This window comes from Ammospiza nelsoni, chromosome 2 (genome assembly GCF_027579445.1).
Source record: "Ammospiza nelsoni isolate bAmmNel1 chromosome 2, bAmmNel1.pri, whole genome shotgun sequence".
Classification (NCBI taxonomy): domain Eukaryota; kingdom Metazoa; phylum Chordata; class Aves; order Passeriformes; family Passerellidae; genus Ammospiza; species Ammospiza nelsoni.
The window spans coordinates 86,615,730-86,635,367 of record NC_080634.1 but is presented as its reverse complement, the minus strand read 5'-3'; the positions used below and the strand labels follow the sequence as shown (position 1 = coordinate 86,635,367).

Sequence of the window (19,638 nt, the reverse complement as noted above, 5' to 3'; positions counted from 1 at the left end):
TGTTAACCTTGGGATGTTTCAGACCTCAACAGGAATGACATGCAGGAAAGGAATACAGCAGTACCAGGGGATTATAATTTAATTATAATTTATGGTGAAGATTGCAATGTCAGATCCTCAGGTACCTTGCAAGAGGCAGTGTCTCTCACCCAGCAAAGTCAGGCATCACTGTATCTAACAGACATGAAAGCCCCTGCAAGACTGTGAGAGAGGAGTGCAGGGAACTGTTCCTACCCATCTGCCCATCAGTAACAGCAAACTCACAGATTTCAACCTTGTTATTGATGACGTTAGTAACAAAAATATGAGAGTACATTTTGAGAGACAGATGGATTTTAAACTAGCACAGCAGGCACCTACCAGACTCTGTTCAATGAGGAGGCAAAACAGGACAGCATTTCCCACTTCCCGTAAATTCTGGAAGCAGACAGTCTTCAGCTCTGCATATTCAACAATGTCCTTCAACTGATGGTGAAAAAACTCCAAGATACCTGAAATCAGAAGAGAAGTGAAAACAAAGTCTCAGAAGCCAGCAGAAATCTAGTGATGACCACACAGGCACACTGTTACCTCAGGAAAGCAGACAAAATATACTGGCCATGTGAATAAGAGTCATAGGGATCAGGATGAATTTCAATTTCTGCTTCAAAAGCCTTTTCTAACCAATTTGTCTATTCAACGGTTGCACAAATGTGCCTCCGTACACTGTTTGAGAATACAAATAACCAAGGGAGCAGGTTTGGACTTCCCTCTCCACGTATCAGCACTTGAGATTTTATCTCCAGACATGCAGCCTAGAGGAAAGTGAAAGGAGCAGCATTTAAATGCATTAAAACTCAGAGATTATGAAGTGTTAAGCCAATGCACTGACCTTTTTAACTGGATAAATCATGCAAAATGGAGTGCCTAACTTTTCACTCCCAGAAAAGGGATCCAGTATAAGAGGTAAGAAAAAAATACCCAGGAGCAGGAAGAGAGACAAGAGCTCTCACCTGCTTTAAGCCCTGTTCAAGCCACTGCTCCCCAACCTGCTGCACCACTGACACACTCAATTCACAGCTGCTATTCTCAAGGATGACAGCGCCAGCAAGGAGCAGAGAGCTCAGATACAGGGAAGAAGGGTAGTGTCAGGATATAACTCTGACAGTGCCACAGGGCCAGAGGTGATCTGTGACCTCTCAAAGCAAATACAGAGATCACAAGTCAAGCTCTGCAGGCAAGGGTACACCAGATCCCGCTGACAAGCACAACCAGAACACAGTTTCTGTCAAAGTTTTGCAAAGCTGTTAAAAACCAGCTAAAATTATGATTTTCAGACCTACACAGTTTACATAAACATGCATCCTTTCCATCAAACTTCTCCTGAACAACGGTGATGTGTAACATGCTGGTGGACTTCCAGTCTTGCCCTCCAGCCCCAGAAAGGCTGCACAGTCCCTTGGTTAGAAAAAAGCCCAGGAATCCACAGGTTCAGCAGCTTCTGCAGAGACCCAGTCTGGTCATCTTTCAGAGATTCAAGCCATGTGCAGGATGGGAGAGGAAGAGCAGCATAAACTACAGTAGGTCAGACAGCTCTTCAGCTCTTTGCAAATTAATTCTTAGCAGCATTTCTCCACCTTTCTGCACAAGCCTGTCCATTCTAAAAAGCCACCTAAACACTTGACTGAGAAGAAAATGCATCATAAAAAGCTTTCAAATTGCATGCTGCACACAGCAATTCATTTCCATTACACTGAATCACGTCAGATAAATGCCCACCCAACTGCATCAAAGGCAATTGAGAGAAGGCAAGGAAAGAGAACACAGATGCCCTTCAGCACCTTCCCATGAGTTCCTTTGACACAACTGATGAACACTTCTCATGCAGGAGATCATACTTGGCTCTCTACCCAGTGAGGCAATGGCTGAAGGGAGCACACAAACATGAAATCCAGCCTGCAGTGTATCACTTCCAAAGAAATTCCTCAAAATCAGAGGTGCAGAATGCATGAAATAGAAGCCTCTCTGAATCCCTCAGAGAGAGAAAGGAATGCAGGGATTGAATGGAACCTTTAGAGAAACTGAAACATATTAAGCCACATAGACATGAAGAGCGTAAGTTTAAGTAAGTAGAAATATATCTTAAGTGCCTTAAGAAACTGTATTAGCTAGGAAAAAGCCCTAAAGCCTAGTTTAAAGTTCAGTAGTGCTATCTTTCACAAAATTAACTTAACTCTAGACATGGCAGAATACTGTTTGCATTTCTAGATAGAACAGTCAGAATTATATGCATAGATTTTGTGTAAGAACTGACACTACTTCCACATTAGAATCAGGCTCAGATAGGTGCAGGAAGAATATTTTAGAATCGTGTTTTTAGCTAATTGGATGATTTATGAATGAAATCCCCCTGTACTGAGGTGAAAAAAAAGAAATAAAAAAAAGGTGTGGGAGCTGCTGCTGCTTCTGCTTGGGACATTGGGACTCTATTCCAGAAAGCTTTTTATCATGGACTTTAATACTCTAATCTCTTCACCTTCGAGACTGATGTATTCCAGAAATAAACAACTTTACAGCAACCAACAACTGCTCCTGTCTCTTTGAAGACCCAAGACCCACTGACACAGAGGAACTTGAAAACATACAGTGAAGGAAAGAATTAGGTAGGTAACCCACACACTTCTACAGAAAGCCTCATATCATTAAAATTAGTAACACAAAACGTGTGAAAGTGCATGATGAGGGGAGGCACAGCTGGCTCTGTTACATCTCAAAGAATTGTTTGTCAATAGAAAACTGACATTAAATGAATATTCCCACATGTATTCACTGAAGGTGAATTTCAGACCTAACGTTAGTACTTTGGTAACTTCAGAGAAAAACAGAACTGAAAAACTGATGGAGAAAGGTCAGATGTAGTGAGAGCTTGCTGAGCTTAATTTATTCCAAGGTAACACATTTACAACTAGCTAAAAAGCAAACAATGCCAGCACATCACCAATTCCCACCTCCCCACAACGCAGGGGCTGTGGAATGGAAAAGCTGTGGGAGAGGCTGTCAGTGCTCACTGAACACTGCAGGATACCAGCCAGTCACAATCCCCAGGTGTGTGAGAAGCAGTGAACACTTGTGCTTGTCATTTAAACACACCTGCCCACCATGGCAGTGCTGAATACCAGGACTCCCATTTTAAAGATCAGACTGAAAAGGTTGAAAATTGTTCCCCAAAAATTTTTTGATGCTAGGAAGAAAATGCAAAGTTAGGGAACTGAAATCAGCTTTACACAAACCTTCAGTGTGTTTTAGTTACACACCCTAGTCTTTCTTTAGTTTTTGTTGATGAAAGGATTTCCACATCTAGAAAGAAAGGTTTTCTAAGGATGAACTGCAAGAAATCAAATACTTTTCTCATTCCAAGACTTTCTGCAAACAAAAGTTTGATGTGTTATCCTGGACTGATGTCCGTGCCATAGAGGAAATCAAACTAGAACATCTACCACTGTTTCTGGTCTTACGATCTGTGCCACATACAGAGATTGATGGTGAACCAACAGAAGGCCTGGAATACTCCCTGAAACACCATGAGGAACTGTGGACTTGGGGGTCACCATGGAGACAAAGCACCATCTGAGCAAACAGGACATTGGTGACATGCATGGCCATGGAGATGCTCTTCCCTTTAGCTTGTGTGGTGGGTGGGGAGCAGCGTGGTGAGAAACAGAAGCCGAGCAGAACAGCAAGGAAGATTCTGCTGCTGCAACATGGAAACAACCATTGGTCATGACAGGGATCAAAAAGAATAGGGTTTTCAGACTCCATTCAATTCCCTACCCAGCCTGTGGATTTTGTGGGGAGTTTCAGGAAAAAAGCCTGACATCTGGAAAGATGAGAAATATTTTTTCTCAATATGAGCAGTGAAATCCTGAGAACAACCCATGTCACCTGAAGCAAATATAAAGGAGCAGGATGGCACAGAGAGAAACAGCAGTAGCACAGAGAACTGTGACCAGAAACAAGAGACTCATACTGAAAGTGTGACAAACCAAAATGAGACATTAAGTCCACCAAAAAGCAGCAGGACAGTAAAAGTCAAAGAGTCTTGAGGTTCATATCATAAATATTACCTACTGTCTTTTACAGTCACTCCAGATGACAGAGCTTGTGGAGGCCCTGGAGGGGCTTCTCCTAAGTTACACCCCACTGGCTCCTTCCCCTGTTCCTATGCCCGAACAAAGGTGTTCCTGAGCCACTCCTTCCCTTTTTCCCAAGGGCCTCACCTTGATACTGCCGGCAGACCAAGGCCAGCCGGGAGACCCCTGGGGGAGAGAGGGTGTCCGAGAGTGGAACATCTCTGTACGGCTGAATTAAACATCTGTGGATATTATGCAAAAGCCTTTTTTGCTTCTTTACCCTGGACTTTACTAGCAGCAATTCAAGCTGCAACAAGAGCTCCTCTCAAAGTCCTTAACAAAATTCCTTATTTCTTCACTCAAAGCCCCAGTCTCCATCTACAGATATATAAATATGCACACCCACACGCATTCATGAACAAATTGTCGTATTATTTTGAAAATCTGACAGCCAGTACTTAGCATGCAGGTGTTCCAAATGCTGCCATCATTAGTGTACTTCTTCCCTTTAGAGCAAGAGCTTGATTTACCAACAAAATAGAAGAAAGTTTACAGAGCTACACAGGCTATTTCTGATGAAAGACCAATCTGCTCCCCAGCGGAGTCCTGTGGCAGAAATACATCATCGTGTTTTCATTCATGTTTGAGCAATGCCATTCCAAATTACACTTCTGTGCACATTACACAGAAGTGTATTTTTATGGAAGACTATGCATGCCTACTAAAGCCCTGGAAAAAGAACAAGTGTCTCAGGAAAATTAATTTCACTTAATTGCCTGCAACCTTCCTTCTTCCTCTAATTCTGTTTGTGGGTGGAATTCATAAGTTACTAAATTAGTTACATATACACACAGAACTTTGCAAGGTAAATGAATCAAGGTATTTTGCTCCTCCTCTCCAAGAAAGCAGTTTTAATTAAATCCCTCTGTTCCTGCAGATGGGAGACATTAAGTGTCATAATAATTGATTACATAATCCCAGTTTCTGATTTACACAGATCTCAACAGAAGAGAAGACTGTTGATATAGAATAGATCCAGTAAAGTACAGAAGATTAGTAAAGGATTAGGCTCCCTCTCTGCTTCCAAAATCCTATCTCAACAGCACTCAAAGAGCAGATGCCAAGTTTCAGCTGTGCAGTCTGTACACTGATTAATTTAGGAAGTCAGAGCAAATCAACACATGCAGCTCAAAGCTGGTTGGATTCCTTCACTTTGGTCACTTTTCATTTCTCAATTCACACCTGCAGACTGAAATCAAACATGTTCCAGAGATTATAACAATTCTGGTTCCTAAAAGATTAGGACAAAAATAAGCTATTAATTCTAGAACTGAATTTCTGACTACAAACAAACTGGACCTTGATTATAATTCTTGGTCTAGTTGTGTTTTGGGTTATTTTCTGCAAAGAACTGACTTGGCTATTTTCAAAGAAAATCTACTAATCTGCATTAGCAAAGCTGCTCCCAAGAAACTGGGTGCTAGTAAACATAAAAAATCTTTAGTTTCTGTTCACTTTCATAGAGACCTTCAAATGCTGCATCCAAATACTTCTTTGACTTAAAAGAGACATCGTTAACTCTGCATATCAACAGAGCTGCCATTCATTCCCTTCAATGGAAATATTCATCAGGTTTAATCATATACATGTATGCAGGAATTATGACCATGGAGCCTGTGCACTGTGTTTATTTTGCTAGAAAGAATTATTTCATTTTTCTGCATATCAAATGAATTCTTAATGTCCTCTTAAAATCATCAAGGTGATCTGGGTTTCCCCTAAATTCTTTCAAACAGTCTGTGATGCCTTCCCAAGTCCTTCTCCACTGGAAAGGTTTCAGGAAGACCTATGAATACATTTCCTTCATGTAATGTGGACTTCATTGTGCCCTCACCTGAATTATTCTCCTGCTTATCTGAGTTTGATCAAAAACCTGGGACTACAGGTAGAATTACAAATGCTTCTGCTATGCCCCAAGTGATGCCTCCCTTGCAGCCTCCAGCCACTGCTGCCCTTCCCCATGCTTCCCAGGCCAGGCTTGCTCCAGTTCCTATTAGACTCTGTCCTGAAATATTCCAGAAAAATAAGGGGTGGAAGAGTCATTTTTGCCAGACTGCTGTGCAGAAACAGCTCCCAAAGTGTTGCCAGCAGCACAATCAGTCCAGGGAGGGATGGGAACACAGCAGCCCATGGCACAGGGCTTTGGTGGGATTCCCCAAACTGCCATGCCAACCTGGGGGACTTCAAGAGGTCATGGCTTGGGATAACAAGTGCTTTGTCTTGCACCAGCTTTGAGTGTTCTGTTTCTTTGGTTTGATTTTATTTTTTAAAGAAGAAATATGGAAATATTACACTTAGGGAAAAAAGACACAATTTGGCTCCTTTCTCATGAAGTTTATATCTTGCTAAGGTCATTCGTCTTTTAAAAAATTTATTTTGAAGGAGTGGTATACCAGTGACAAAAGCCTCATCTCACAGCAGAGCTCACAAACTACTTTTCTTCATGGCATTCAATGACACTTCAGAATGGCAGGATACTCATTCATTAAAAGCAGAAGTGACAGGTTCAAATACTCAAAAACCAGCAGAAGAAATTGTTACCTCCAAGATGAAATTTCAAGCTTAAACACTTACAAGGCAAATATTCCTTTAAGAGGTTTAGCAACTTTAAAAGGTCCCTTTAAAAATCCTTATGCTTAATGTATTTTTAGACAAATATTTTTATGACTACAAGATGAACAAGCTCCCACTGCTTTAGACTGTTCCTATGGAAACAAACCCATTGGCAAAGAGGAGTCCTGAACAACTCTGATGCCACTGTCTGTACCCTGCTCCTTTTAGCAGCAATAAATCACCATTTAGAATTCCACAAATCTAGAAGGCTGATTATGAAGGAGCCAAGGAATTGCAATCAGCAGAGTCCAAACAAAACTCTCCAATTGAAAAGTATTGAAGTGCATCAAAGAGCTAGAGGCTTACTTACTGAGTGTGATTAAATCACTTTGCACATGGAGAATGGACCCAGGAAATTAATTCTGAATTAATAAATGCATCAAGATAGATGAGAATCTACATACTTCATCTAAAGACTGTAATCACAGTTTTGGCCTGTATATGTAGGTTGTGCCAGTTATAAAGACGTTATAAAATGATTTGTTATGAAAGAACAGAAGCAGAACACAGACATAGCCCACCTTACTACTACAACTATCAACTTCTGAGGAAGCTTTTGGAGGCAGAGGAGGGAACAGACAACAGTTGGTGTGTTGGCTTGCATCTTCTGTGACAAAACACATAAACAAGGTGTGGCAAAGACTGCTGAAGAGGAGAATTTAGCACAGAAATGAGAGGACAGTGACTGAAAGGAAGCATGCTCTGAGCCTGCCCTTCTACAGCCTGGCAGCTCCTCTCCCGAGGAAGGGTAAAATCTGCAGCACATCCTCATCACAGGGAACATTTTCCTTTCTCAGCCAGTCTGTTCCAAGGGCAGAAACTCCATGATGGTGAGGTGTCAGAGAGCACAGGGCAGCTTTTCCCTGGTGTGAGAGAGCCAGGGAGGATCTTCCCCAAGCTCTTCTGTCTGGCGACTACAAAAGGGAAGGGAGAGACGGCGTGACTGTGCTTTATATAAAGGCTCTCTCTGCATTTCTTGGAAGAGTCCCTCCAGGGGGTCATTATGTGTCCTCTGCTAGAAACGGTTCAGAACAGGAAAAGAACATGTGTTAAGACAAAACCTGACAGTAAAGGAGCAGAGAATCAGGTGGGGTTTTGAGATCCAATCCAATTCTAAAACTAAGTATGATGATCCATTGTAAAACCAAGAGTTGCTTTGATCTCTTGGTACAGAAGGCATCTAAACAAATGGCATTTCTTTTGGAAGAGTAAATATGAGGTCAAAGTAGTTTGTTACCATTGCACCAGTAAAGTTCTGCCTTTCCTATAGGATGGATTGTCTTTCAACTTTAAGAGAAAGGTTTATCCTGAAATCCCTAGGCATCTCCTGCCAAATATTTACCCCTTCCAGGTGAGGATTTCTGGCAAGCTTCCTAATGTCACGTGTAGCATTATCTATATTTGAGAATACCTACTGCTTTTGTGGTCAGACCTTAATGAATGGCTAAAAGCCTCAGAGAGATTATTTTTATACTCCTAACTACCATGATTCATCCATCTCTGTGCTCCAGGGAGAAAAACAGGAAGGAAACACTTAGTAAGACCTCAATTTCATTTAACATTGGTAATGAACGTCAAGCAAGCTGTGGGAAGCAGAAAAAACCCAACCTCATTCCAGTTGGAGTGGCATTTAATAAAACTAAGTGACTCTGGAAAAATAAACTCAGAGGTGGGTGGCACATGGAAGGACTAATTTGTGTTAATTAGAAGTTGTGAAGGAGGAATATTTTGAAGGAGAAAGCAGATTCAGAATTTCAGTGAACAATGTGATAAATACTAATTAACCAATTATTTCTCCACAGTGGCAAGCAGCTTTCAATGCCATTTCTTCTCCTGCAACTGTCACACCTCCTGTTGAGAGGCTAAGATGCACCTCAACAAGCCTCAGACAAAACTATTCTGGCAGGACCAGTTTACCTCCCAGCAGTATCACTCCTTTTATCCTGCATTTGGTGAGGGCAAAGGAAAAGGGCAAAGAGGCTGTTCCAGGGAACTGGGTTACTAAATTAGACATTTAAACAGAAAAAATGTGAGAGGCTAACTTGCTGAGGCAAAAGCTCAACACACTTATGAGAAAGACAAGAAACAGAAACTATTGTGGACATCCCAGCTCAAGATCAATTATGTCATGAGGATGTCTCTATACAGATTGTCATCCTTTTGCCCTACTTACAGAAGTCTTAAAACTTCATTAAGTACTTTCAGAAAGCATGGCATTCAATGATTCTTTTGATGGGGAAAAAAAAGAAATAAAGTAAAGCCAGGCTAAAATCTGATTATCAAGAGAAAAAGGAGGGAGGGAAAGACAGATATAAAAGATTCAGAAGATAGTGATTAGTATCATCTTATTAAGGCTGCTAAGGTAACATCAAACACAAACTAACCTGGAGAGCCATACTCATGTCTTGGTAACCTACAGATCTTAGGCATCACTTCCATTAGGGTCTTGACATACTGAAGAATGGTCCCTTGTAACTAAGAGAAAACAATGTATGCAAACATGTCAGTGCTGTTGAACTACAAAACTTTACAACAAACTGCATTCAAACTACACATGAACTGAAGCAGCTCTAAAAATCTTGTGTTTAATTCTGCCAGTCAGCATATTTTAAAAGGCAACTTTTACAAATTTAAAGAGTTCATATGGCATTAGCCATCTTTGCTACAAGAAGAGTGGCACAACAGCTAAGGCCAGGAGGGTAAAAAAAGGAAAACGTTTTTTCTCTTATAGACTCTTTACAGTCAAACTAACTTTTAGGTTTTTGGTTAAAAAGCTGTATCTGAATGCTGTAAAAACCATTCAAAAAGCATCTGAATGTGTTCAAAAGCAACATGAAAAAAGCCCTAATGATTAGGAATGGTGGCAACAGCCCAAACTGGTTCTTCTGGACATACCAGCTGAGATAGTCCCAGCCTCCAGTCAGCCTGTCTTCAAACCACTAGACACCTCTGCCTTACCTGTCCCCCTACATCTGAGCATCTGCATCAGGCATTGGCAGGACACCCTCCCCAGGCCTTTTAACCTTCTTTGTAAGTGACCAAGTGTTCAATGCCCCCTTTAATGAATTGAGACAATTTACCACTAAGTTATAAAAACACCCCTCTCATAAAACACAGCAAACTAATACTTGACACTCAAACCCTGAAAAATATGAGTGTCTTCCTCTCTCCCTGAGGATTAAATTACAGCATCTTTTCAAGGAGGATTCAGCCTTTCTAGAACATCAGAAATGTACTTAGAACATTGTGGGAATTACTGTAAACAAACTGCCAAATGTGTCAAGTGCCTGAAGTACAATTATGAATACCACAGCTTTCCCTGGTACAGTTGGATTATTTTGGCAGCACGCTCCTACAAACAACAGGGAGGAAAATGTAATTTCTTTGGCTTAAATTAACTGCAAGGCACTGTAGCTGTATATGTAGATTCTCATAGTATAGGAAACAGCCAGCACCTCAGCCTCCTCCCAGTTAGAAAGATACCCAGGACACCCAGGCTGTGTGGATAATGTCTTCAAAGCTGGCCTGAGCAGCACTGCTAATCAAGCACAGAGGTTAAACTCCTGTTGTTAAGGAGTCATCTATCAGTGATGCCATTAATGAGAGCCCTGAAGTTAGGTGCCAGGCAGAAAGCACACTACAGCTGTTCTCAAAAAATATCAAGGAAGTGAATGGTCTTTAAGTTGTAATCAACTCATTTAAAATACTCATACTTTTCCAGAGCCTACCTAGGCTCTAACAGCTCAGGTCACCACAAATTGCATGAACCTCCATTGAAGAATCCAAAGTTTTCAAAACACTCCTGAGGGCACCAAGGCAATTATTTCTATTGCTCACACAAGACATTGAGCACTGTCAAGCACAGCTTATATCAAATTTCAATGGAAGTTATTTTAATTATTTTTATCCAGGGTCTCAATCTCACTTTGTTTTTCCTGAGACATTTCCTCTAAGAAACCATTTGAACTAGCAGAAAAATAAGGACAATTAGCATACCAGGCTCTTGACAACTTTCAGCAACTCCTCCATCACCACAGCAATGCCCTGATATCCAAGAAGTCTACAGATGACTTTAAAGTGGGGGGGACCAACAAAATTCCTGTAGTTGCTGTAAATGCTGGAATATGCCAAATTCAATGCCTAAAACAAGAAAACAGATATGATTAATGAAAATTTTGTCTGCTTCTATCTCAATAATAATGTAATTTAAATGTCATTTCAAAGCACATTAAAACTGAAATAAAATCTTTGTATCTCACTGTCTCTGAAAGAGGTTTAAATACACAATTTCTCTTTGCCAGTTTCTCTTAAGGCAGGAACTTAAATCTATCAGCAAGACAAATTAGTGAGCACTTTTTTTTCAAGCAGACATCTTCTATTTACCATTTATAAAGCCACAAACACTTTCTCTTTTTTACTTTTCTATTTACACAAGCATAAAGGGGTAAAAGTAGTCAATGCCATGTCCAGATCCCTGAATTTAAGGCACAGCTTCTATTCCTCTATCTTCTATTTTATGTGCAAAATATCTTGAAAGAAATTAGTTCAATTTTCTGTTCATAATAGCTGTTTTAAGTCTCTGAGTAGTCAACTACAACAAAAAAAGAAAAGCCTTCTGCAGCTACTGCTCTCTGCAACTAATTAACAAGGATCTTTCTTTTTCAAACCCCTGTGCTGTACACAAGATCAAAGCAAATCTAAGCCTGGGATGCAACCTCATAGAAATTCTTCAACACTTGTATAAATAGGACCAGGGGCTTTGCCATAGTCATGTTTACTTCCATGAACATGAACACAGCTGTACAGACTGATGTGACGTGAGGATTTAGGAACTGGTTGTTGAAGCTGCAGATTAGAGATGGCTGGCTAACTTAGCATCCTCCATTTCTGCAAGTGGGTTGTTCTCCTAATACCCTGAAATTAATTTTAGCAGGAATCTTGGCCACCCTTCTTACAGAAGGGACTGCTGTGTTTCCTTCACTTTTTTGAATTTTCCTTCTCTCTAAAACACACACAGAAAACAGCATACTGTTAAACTTTCAACTTCACAAACAGCTCTAACTGAAGATTTTCCAGGAAGAACATTCCCTTCAATCCAGATCCTGCCCTAACCACCCATGCAAGTCAACACCAGATACTGTAACCACATGGCATTAAGCTAGTTGGAATTCAATTTAGAAAACTCTACCAAGCTCTGGAAGGACTTTATTCTCATAAAAGTACTTAAAAACCATCTTTTGACGCAATCAGAATAGAATATGCACATTTTTATTTATATTTTATGTCTCTATATAAACACCAGTTTCCAGCTGAGGTCTTAGAAACTTAAAAATTCTAAATGGAAACTAAAATAGACACTTGAATAACTATTAGAATCCTAGTACATAACACAGTCCCACTGTTAGATCAGAGCTGGCTTAAAGGCCAAACTCCAAATGTGTCCCAGCAGGGCACAGCCTAAAGCTGTATCCCTCCAGTACAACCTGTGCATTTCCATAGCTCTCTGCAGACAAAAATGAGGTCTGGGGCAAAGACAGCACAGAGAAGTGGTAAAACCTTAAGAACATATGTGCAGATGAATGTCCTGATAAACTAAGGATTTTTACAACCACCCCTAAAAGATGATTTCCTTTTTTTGGTTTTGATGTTTCCAATTAGGTAAGTCTCCTACAACAAACATGTCAGAACTATCTATTTCAGGTACAGCACAAGGAGAATTTTATTTTAGTGGGATAAAGCCTTTTACTGCCATGAGGTTAAGGGGAGAGAACCTCTCTTCACACAGCAGGAATTTGTCACAGAAAAGCAAGCCCCAAAAACATGATATTTGTATTTTAAAAACTTGCCAATACATAACAATAGGAAGCCAGCCGATCTAAAAATATATCTTTCATGTAAACCTCATGGGGAAGTACCTAAAATTTGCAATGCACCTGTAAACGTTGGATTAGTGGATCTTTCTAAACTGTAACAAGGAATTTAGAAAAAAAAAACTACACACCAACACCACTTCCCCCCCACAGTGAGACACAAAAGCATAAAATCCTTAGGGAAGAAGCCACTAACTAGAGGGGGGTTGAGGTGGAAAGGGAGAGAAGGGAAGCTGCTGTTCATTATTTTTTAAGCTATACTTGCTCCCTCCCCTACTTAAATTGAAAAAAAAAAAGGAGAGAGTTGTTAGTTGCTGATGTCATCAAAGTGCTAACATTAATCACTTACAGCATCACTGGTCCACACACAAGAGTATATAACAGGGATGCTCAGGCTGCATACTGCCAAGGGGAGGCAAGCAAGAGAGGGGGGGAAAGACATTATTTTCTTCTCCTGTGAGGTCTTTGAAAAGCAAAGCAACAGCATCTTTAGACAAGATGTGCTCTTGCAGGAATTTAAGTGGAAGAGACAAAGAAACCATGCTACCAGCAGCATCAGAGAAAAAAACTGAAATCACCAGGCAATAAGAATTCAGTCCAGGGAATCTGAGGAGAAGAAAAAGCAAACTGGCAAACAGAGACCAGTCAGGAAATAATTCATATAGAAAGGGATACAAAAAAAGTGGTGTTTGTAACATTTTCACAGCAGCATCGCCATAAAGAAATTCTGTTCTGGAATTTCCATCAGGGAGCGACGGTAAGTACTGACTTTATGATCTATAAAACATCAGATGGCTTCTCCAAACATTTACATGTCAGTAATTGTGTGTTTTCTAATAACTGATAGTTTAAAACAATGGAAATGTATTATTGTTATTTAATTATAGCTCATTCTACTTACAAAATGATACAAGGATTAAACTGTTGAAACAATTGTTCCTAGGCTGTGTTAAAAGTGTTCTAAAAAAACGCTAGATTATAATAGATATAGATTATGATTTTAAGTAATAGGGAGCTAGCAGTTAAAGAGAAGGTAACTGATCTCACTAATGCACCCTATTTTAATATCTGCAGTAGCTGGGTAGATACCAAAATGTGTCTGGTAAGTTTATCTGATAGCAAACTCAGTTCCTTTATCTTGTTGCTGTATTAAAAAGGGTGCCTTTACCACAGAATTAGAAAAGCAGCATCTCCCCAGATCAGTCATATCCATGCTTTTATATTGTCATGAAAATAAACATACACATTTTTCTTCCCACTTCTCAGTAAGTAGAATCCAAAACCTTTGAGCAACAATTTTCATATATAAACAGGCACAGAATTCTTACTATTAATGTAGTGCCACTATCTAAATCCCATTAAAAATATCCTATAAAATATACATTTTCCCAGTCTCCTATCTAGTATAAAATACTAGTACTACAGAATAATTTCAGAATATGTTATCAGCAAATCTCACAATCTTTCTTCCTCCAGAGAATTTTCAATAATTAATTGTTACTTATCCAGGAAATGTAACATTTTAAACTTGATCTTAAAAAAAATATATTAAATTATCACAACAAAGTTATAAACAATGAAATACAGTGTTACTGGCATGGGCATTTATAGTAATAAAAAAAGTGAGAAACTTTCAAAGTGGAAAAAAGCTTCCACGAGTGCCACTGGAAGCTGACAATCAAACCAAGGGATCAGATTAAATTGCTGAGGTAAGCTCTTTTTCAAAAGTTACCATCACGACAGTAAAAGCATAAAACCCAAGCCAAGCAAATGAAAATATCCACTGGTTGTTATTATATATTCTTTAACAGATGTGTTTAGAGAAATTGAAGAAAAGAGGTGTTTTCCTTTCACTATTTAGAGTGGTTACACATACTGAGAATCTCAAAATACTGGCAGATTTTCTAATTTGAATTGAGGACGAGGAGGAGTATAAATTCAGGGCAGGCAGACTATGGGATTACATAAAATGACTTAAAACAGCAAAGAGCATTAGTAACTTTTAAAAATCCCCACTATTTATCCAAAAGGTAGGCTATGGTGAAAGCTGTATTTCACTAAGCTTGACAGAGCTTTCCCAAGAGGCTGACTAGCATCAAGGCTCACAATTGTGACACTGATACCACCAATGTACAGTGCTCACAGCCACTGCCGCAGTGTGGCTGCAGTGGTTACAGATGTGCAATTTAGCAGCAAACACAGAGGGTATCACAGAGTCACACAACAGTCTGGCTTAAAGGTCACCTAGCTCCAACACCCCTGCAACAGGCAGGGACACCTTCCACAGCTTCTCTGGGCAGGCCATTCCAGTGCCTCACTGCCCCCATAGCAAAGAATTCCTTCATAGTATCTTATTTAAATATACCCTCTTGGAGCTTAAAGTCACTCCTCCTCATCCTATCAATATCTGCCTGTATAAAAAGCCCCTCTCCAGCTGTATTGCTGTATCTAGATAGCAGAAGGTGCTGCAAGATCTCCCTGGAGCTTCTCTTCTCCAGGCTGAACAGCCCCACTTCTCTCAGCCTGTCTTCATAGGGAAGGTGTTCCTATGTGAACTTGTGAATAAGAAACTAACATAAGATATAGACAAAATAATATGTAGTCAGGTTTCCACATACTCTTTTGTTCTTCAACTAATTGTGACTAGCAAAAATAAAGACTTGTGAATGGTAGAGGAAATTATTCCTCAATATCCACTCCTGCCAACCCCTATTGCTGCTTAACATAAAATGCAAGATACACAGACTAGAGAAAAAAACACCTGCTGCATTTTTTTACAATCACCTGGGGGGAAAAAAAGTGAAAGGAAGTGATTTCCCAATTTTAAATTCTGCAAAAATTCACCATCTCTCAAGATACAACTGGTCACTGGTACAGGCAGCAGCTCTGGTTGAACTTCTCAAAGTTTATCTTTACACTTTCACTTGGAAGAGAAATACACATTTTAAAACATGCCAGACTTTATGAACTTTCATTCCCATTTTTACACTGCAGTACCAAAGATGAGAGCATACTTTCCTAACAAACTCCATTCCTACATTACAGAGCACTACGATTAAGATCCAAACGACATCCTCAGTGCTGCAGCTTCTCCAAAGAACACCTTCCCTTTCCACAGGGAGATCAGCATCAAGAGAGGAAAAAAAAACTCCCAAAAATCATCCTGATGGGAATAACCATCCAAAACATCACAGGAAACACAGCAATGGTAATTTGGCCAAAAATGGCCAGTTGTGTCGACAGCTTTTACAGCATCATGTACCACCCTAACTGGAACAGCATGCTGTCCAGCTACTCCAGAAAGAGCTTCCAGAGGGAAGAGAGGGTGCCCACCACTCGCTCCTCCTTTGTGGTTGAAAACCTGACTCCCCTGACGACGTACATCATGTGCGTGACCTGCCAGTCCGCAAACCCCTCCAGCGACCAGTGCAGAGTTTTCAACACGCTGGAACGAGACCCCGCGTCGGCGAGCAGCACCAAGAAGGAGCTGGCTCTGGGCATCTGGCTCACCAGCGGCGTGCTGCTCCTCATCATCGCCGCCGTGCTGCTCTACGGCTGCCTGCACCTCCTCTGCCGCAGGAGACACCAGCGCCTGCAAGAGCGGGGCGGCAGCTCCAAGCGGGAGCCTGAGGGGCCATGGACCAAAAGCACGGCCCATGCTTCGGATGAGCTCGGCAGGCAGAGCCAGCACACACAGGACGCTGAGGAAAAGCATCCGGGTGGCATCCAGCTGGCCACAATCATAGAGAATCCCTCGGTGTGCAATGAGCCCATCGTGACATCTTCGAAAAGTCAGGAGCGAGTCCCAGTGACAGGACAGTGCTCTGCTACAAATTAGAAAGGTTTTTGCCACATGGGGTACCCCAGCTACTTCAAACACATCAGATGCACTGTTGGTGCTCACAACAGGGAGCTCTGACTGCTCACTGCAGCACTTCTGGCTGTACCTTGATTTCACACCCCTTTCCAACAGCCTGTATGCAAAGGTTCCCATGCCCAAGAAGTGAGCACTTCACCCACCCTCCATTATTTAAAATTAAGCATGTAGCAAGTATTTGGTTCACATTTCAAGGGGATTTTTCATTGCTTTTCTTTAGCCTAAAACAGCAAACAAATATAAAAAGTAGCCAAAAGTGACCAAAATAATTTTTGTTAACTAGCATGAATAAAACTGAGTAGGAGTTTTCAGATGGCAACCCAGACTGCTACACTACAGGCAACTGGAACATACACACAGAGTGCAGTGGTTTGCCAGTGTGAGCTTTACCCTGACAATCCCAGCTGCTTCCCAAAACACACACTACAAGCAGTACTATACTCAGACAACACACTTCACTGCCCATGGTGTTGCCCATCCCTCCCCTCTGCACTGAGGTCAGTCTCAGAATGTAAGATAAACTCACCAGAATTTTAATTGTATCCTCTCATTTGTCTTATTTCCCCTCAGTCTAAATACATGGAAGATGGAGACTTAGTAAAGACACGTCTAATTAAGGAAATATCCTGGGTTATTGCATTTTGCACTCTTCTGCTCCCACCACAAGCTACCTTCTGCTCCATGGGCCAGACTCCCTGCAGAGGAAATGGAATCCAGAGATGCAGCTCCTGGCCCTTCGTTTTCTACTTCCCTTTCAGTTTTAATGATAACATGCATTAATCAGCTGCAAATTTCTTTCCAATTGCACAGTACATTCTGTGTGATGAAGGGGGCAAAACAGTAAAAACATGCTAAAATGCATTTTATTTCTGTAACAAGAAAACCTGCTGATCATCTCACTCTGCCTTGAGCTTCATGGCAAAGTGCCAAGGTCCTTTGGACAGAAATCTGTTCACCCTCACTAGTGACAAGTGTTGTCTGATTTACATGTGTAAGTCACCCTGTTTTAAACCTCTTAAGTGCATTTGTGTTCCATAAAAACATAATAAATCTTAGTATCGCTGTATATTATGCCTAAAAAACCAAAGGTGCACTGTGACTGCAGGCAGTTAATTGCTCTTGGTACGAATGTATGTGTGAAGTCAGCTCTCTCTGACACAGCTTGGTTGCACCAGTGAAGGCTGGAGAGCTGCTGCCTGGGCAGCTGCCATCCCCCTCCACCCTGGAAGCTAAGGGGGGGTACAATTTTGGCAAGAGAGCTCCCCACGAATATTTCACAGCAGGTAGTGGATCTTTTCAGCTACTCTATTTTGACAACAATTCCCACGACTTGTGAAATGCATCGACTCTGAGTGCTAAGGAGAAGCTGCCATAAGTGTGATGAATCTTTCTTTACTTTTTTTTTTTTTTTTGAGTAGGATAAGCATGACACACAGAGCACTTGCCGAACGGGGGCGAGTATGACTTTCAGAAAACACTTCAAAAGGCATTTTTATTGTGTGAAGTTAGCAATAACGTGTTCTCCACCTGCTGCAGAGCACTTCCTCCAGCTGACACGTTTTCCTTTGTCTTGCACGTCAGTCTCAAACAAACTGTGAGAATAACAGCTCACTGCTGTTTCAAATGACAATGTTACATGAAATAGGCACTATTTCAAGAACCCTCATCAGAACATGAAGCCAGCACAACGGGTTTAGTGCCATAAAGGGGTGCCTGGGTGGCGAGGACAGAGAAAATGCTTTAAAATTATCTTGTAATCAAATTGACAGTAACACTTCTCTGATTAGGTTTTCATCAAGAAAAGACTATTTTAATATTAATGGGATGAGGCCAAGAGACACACAGTCAATCTCTGCCAACATCTTGGGCTCTTGGAAACCTGTTTACTTCTCTGCATGTCCATTTTTTTATGTGGGTTTTAAGGCAATGCAATACATATATAGACACACATTTATGTTATATACACATGTACATGCCACACTGAGAACAAGGAGCAGTTCTGCTTAAAGCAGTTTCCAGGCAATTCACCTACTGCATTTTGTTATTTATACACAAACACACGCAACCAAAAGACATGCCTACATCCAACTGAGAAAGCAAAGAGCTACCATGGTAGTGCTTCCCAAGGGATTTACCTTCTCTAAATATAAAACCATTCCACCCACAGAGTTTACTGTGCACTACTAAGATAAACATTTATATCATCTCACAAGCAATGGACCATCTCGCACCTGCTGCAAATGAGCAATTCATGCAGAGTGTCATCAGTTTTCTGCTCTAGTTCTGAAAAACTCATGTCACCACATGCCCACAGAGCTGCATGATTCTTTGCTTCTTGCTGAGAAAGTTTTATTACAGATTAATTCAGGTTCATTCAGGCAATTCTGTATTAGATTTGGTAATTCTCCACTCAACAGTCATCGAGTATGGGGCAAACATTCTAAGTGATTACCAAACTGATAGCAGATTGCAACATAGTGCAAACTGACTTTAATTTTTGCACCTGCAGTAGATAAAAATCATTATATTCACAGTGAGAAGTACCTTTCAAACATGTATTTTTCACAAAATATATCTACAAAGGTGCCAGAGACAAAAAAATCATTACAATATCTGGAAAATGTTGTATAAGACAGAAAGAAAGCCTTTCAATTCTGGTCTACACAACCTCTATAAAACCAAGTATTTAACAGAAAGTTAGTTCAAGTCCCCAGGAAAGATACTTGCTTATATGTATATTATAAAATATTTCATGCATTCACCCAATGTTGCCAAATTCCAAACTGCTAATATTAATGTCATTAATTCTACACATACTTTAACTGAGTAAAGGGATTTCAGTGACCATGCTCAATCAAAATTTTAAAATAATCCAGCTCACTGAAAACGCTAATGAGCTTCTGTAGGCTGGCTCCTTCCCACCTGACAGCTCTGCTTCCACATCAACCAGAATAAGGAAGTTGTATCTGTGGGTTTTTGTTTGGCTAATTACGTGAAGATATCACTCAGAAAACTTGAGTTGCTGAAGAGAATGTTACTACAACTCTCTATGCTAAATATCAAGACACATTAATATAGACCAGATGCTTTGATCCATTTAGAAATATCT

General features: G+C 40.6%; 2 protein-coding genes across 4 annotated transcripts in view; one reads left to right on the top strand and one right to left on the bottom strand.

Annotated features, from left to right (window-relative positions):
* The window catches only part of CYFIP1 (cytoplasmic FMR1 interacting protein 1), a 75,014-nt gene that overhangs the window by 6,488 nt on the left and 48,888 nt on the right, over window positions 1-19,638 (bottom strand). For all 3 annotated transcript variants that reach the window (XM_059492196.1, XM_059492187.1, XM_059492178.1), the window contains 3 exons: window positions 10,779-10,922; window positions 9,167-9,257; window positions 361-491 (listed from right to left, as the gene is read on the bottom strand). In XM_059492196.1, coding sequence (XP_059348179.1) covers window positions 361-491; window positions 9,167-9,257; window positions 10,779-10,922 — 366 coding nt within the window. The remainder of the gene's footprint in view (window positions 1-360; window positions 492-9,166; window positions 9,258-10,778; window positions 10,923-19,638) is intronic.
* Window positions 13,078-17,201, top strand: LOC132069902 (fibronectin type III domain-containing protein 9-like). The gene is made up of 2 exons (XM_059466389.1): window positions 13,078-13,409; window positions 15,698-17,201. Exon 2 carries the CDS (start codon window positions 15,819-15,821, stop codon window positions 16,488-16,490), a length of 672 nt encoding a protein of 223 aa, XP_059322372.1. The 5' UTR covers window positions 13,078-13,409; window positions 15,698-15,818; the 3' UTR covers window positions 16,491-17,201.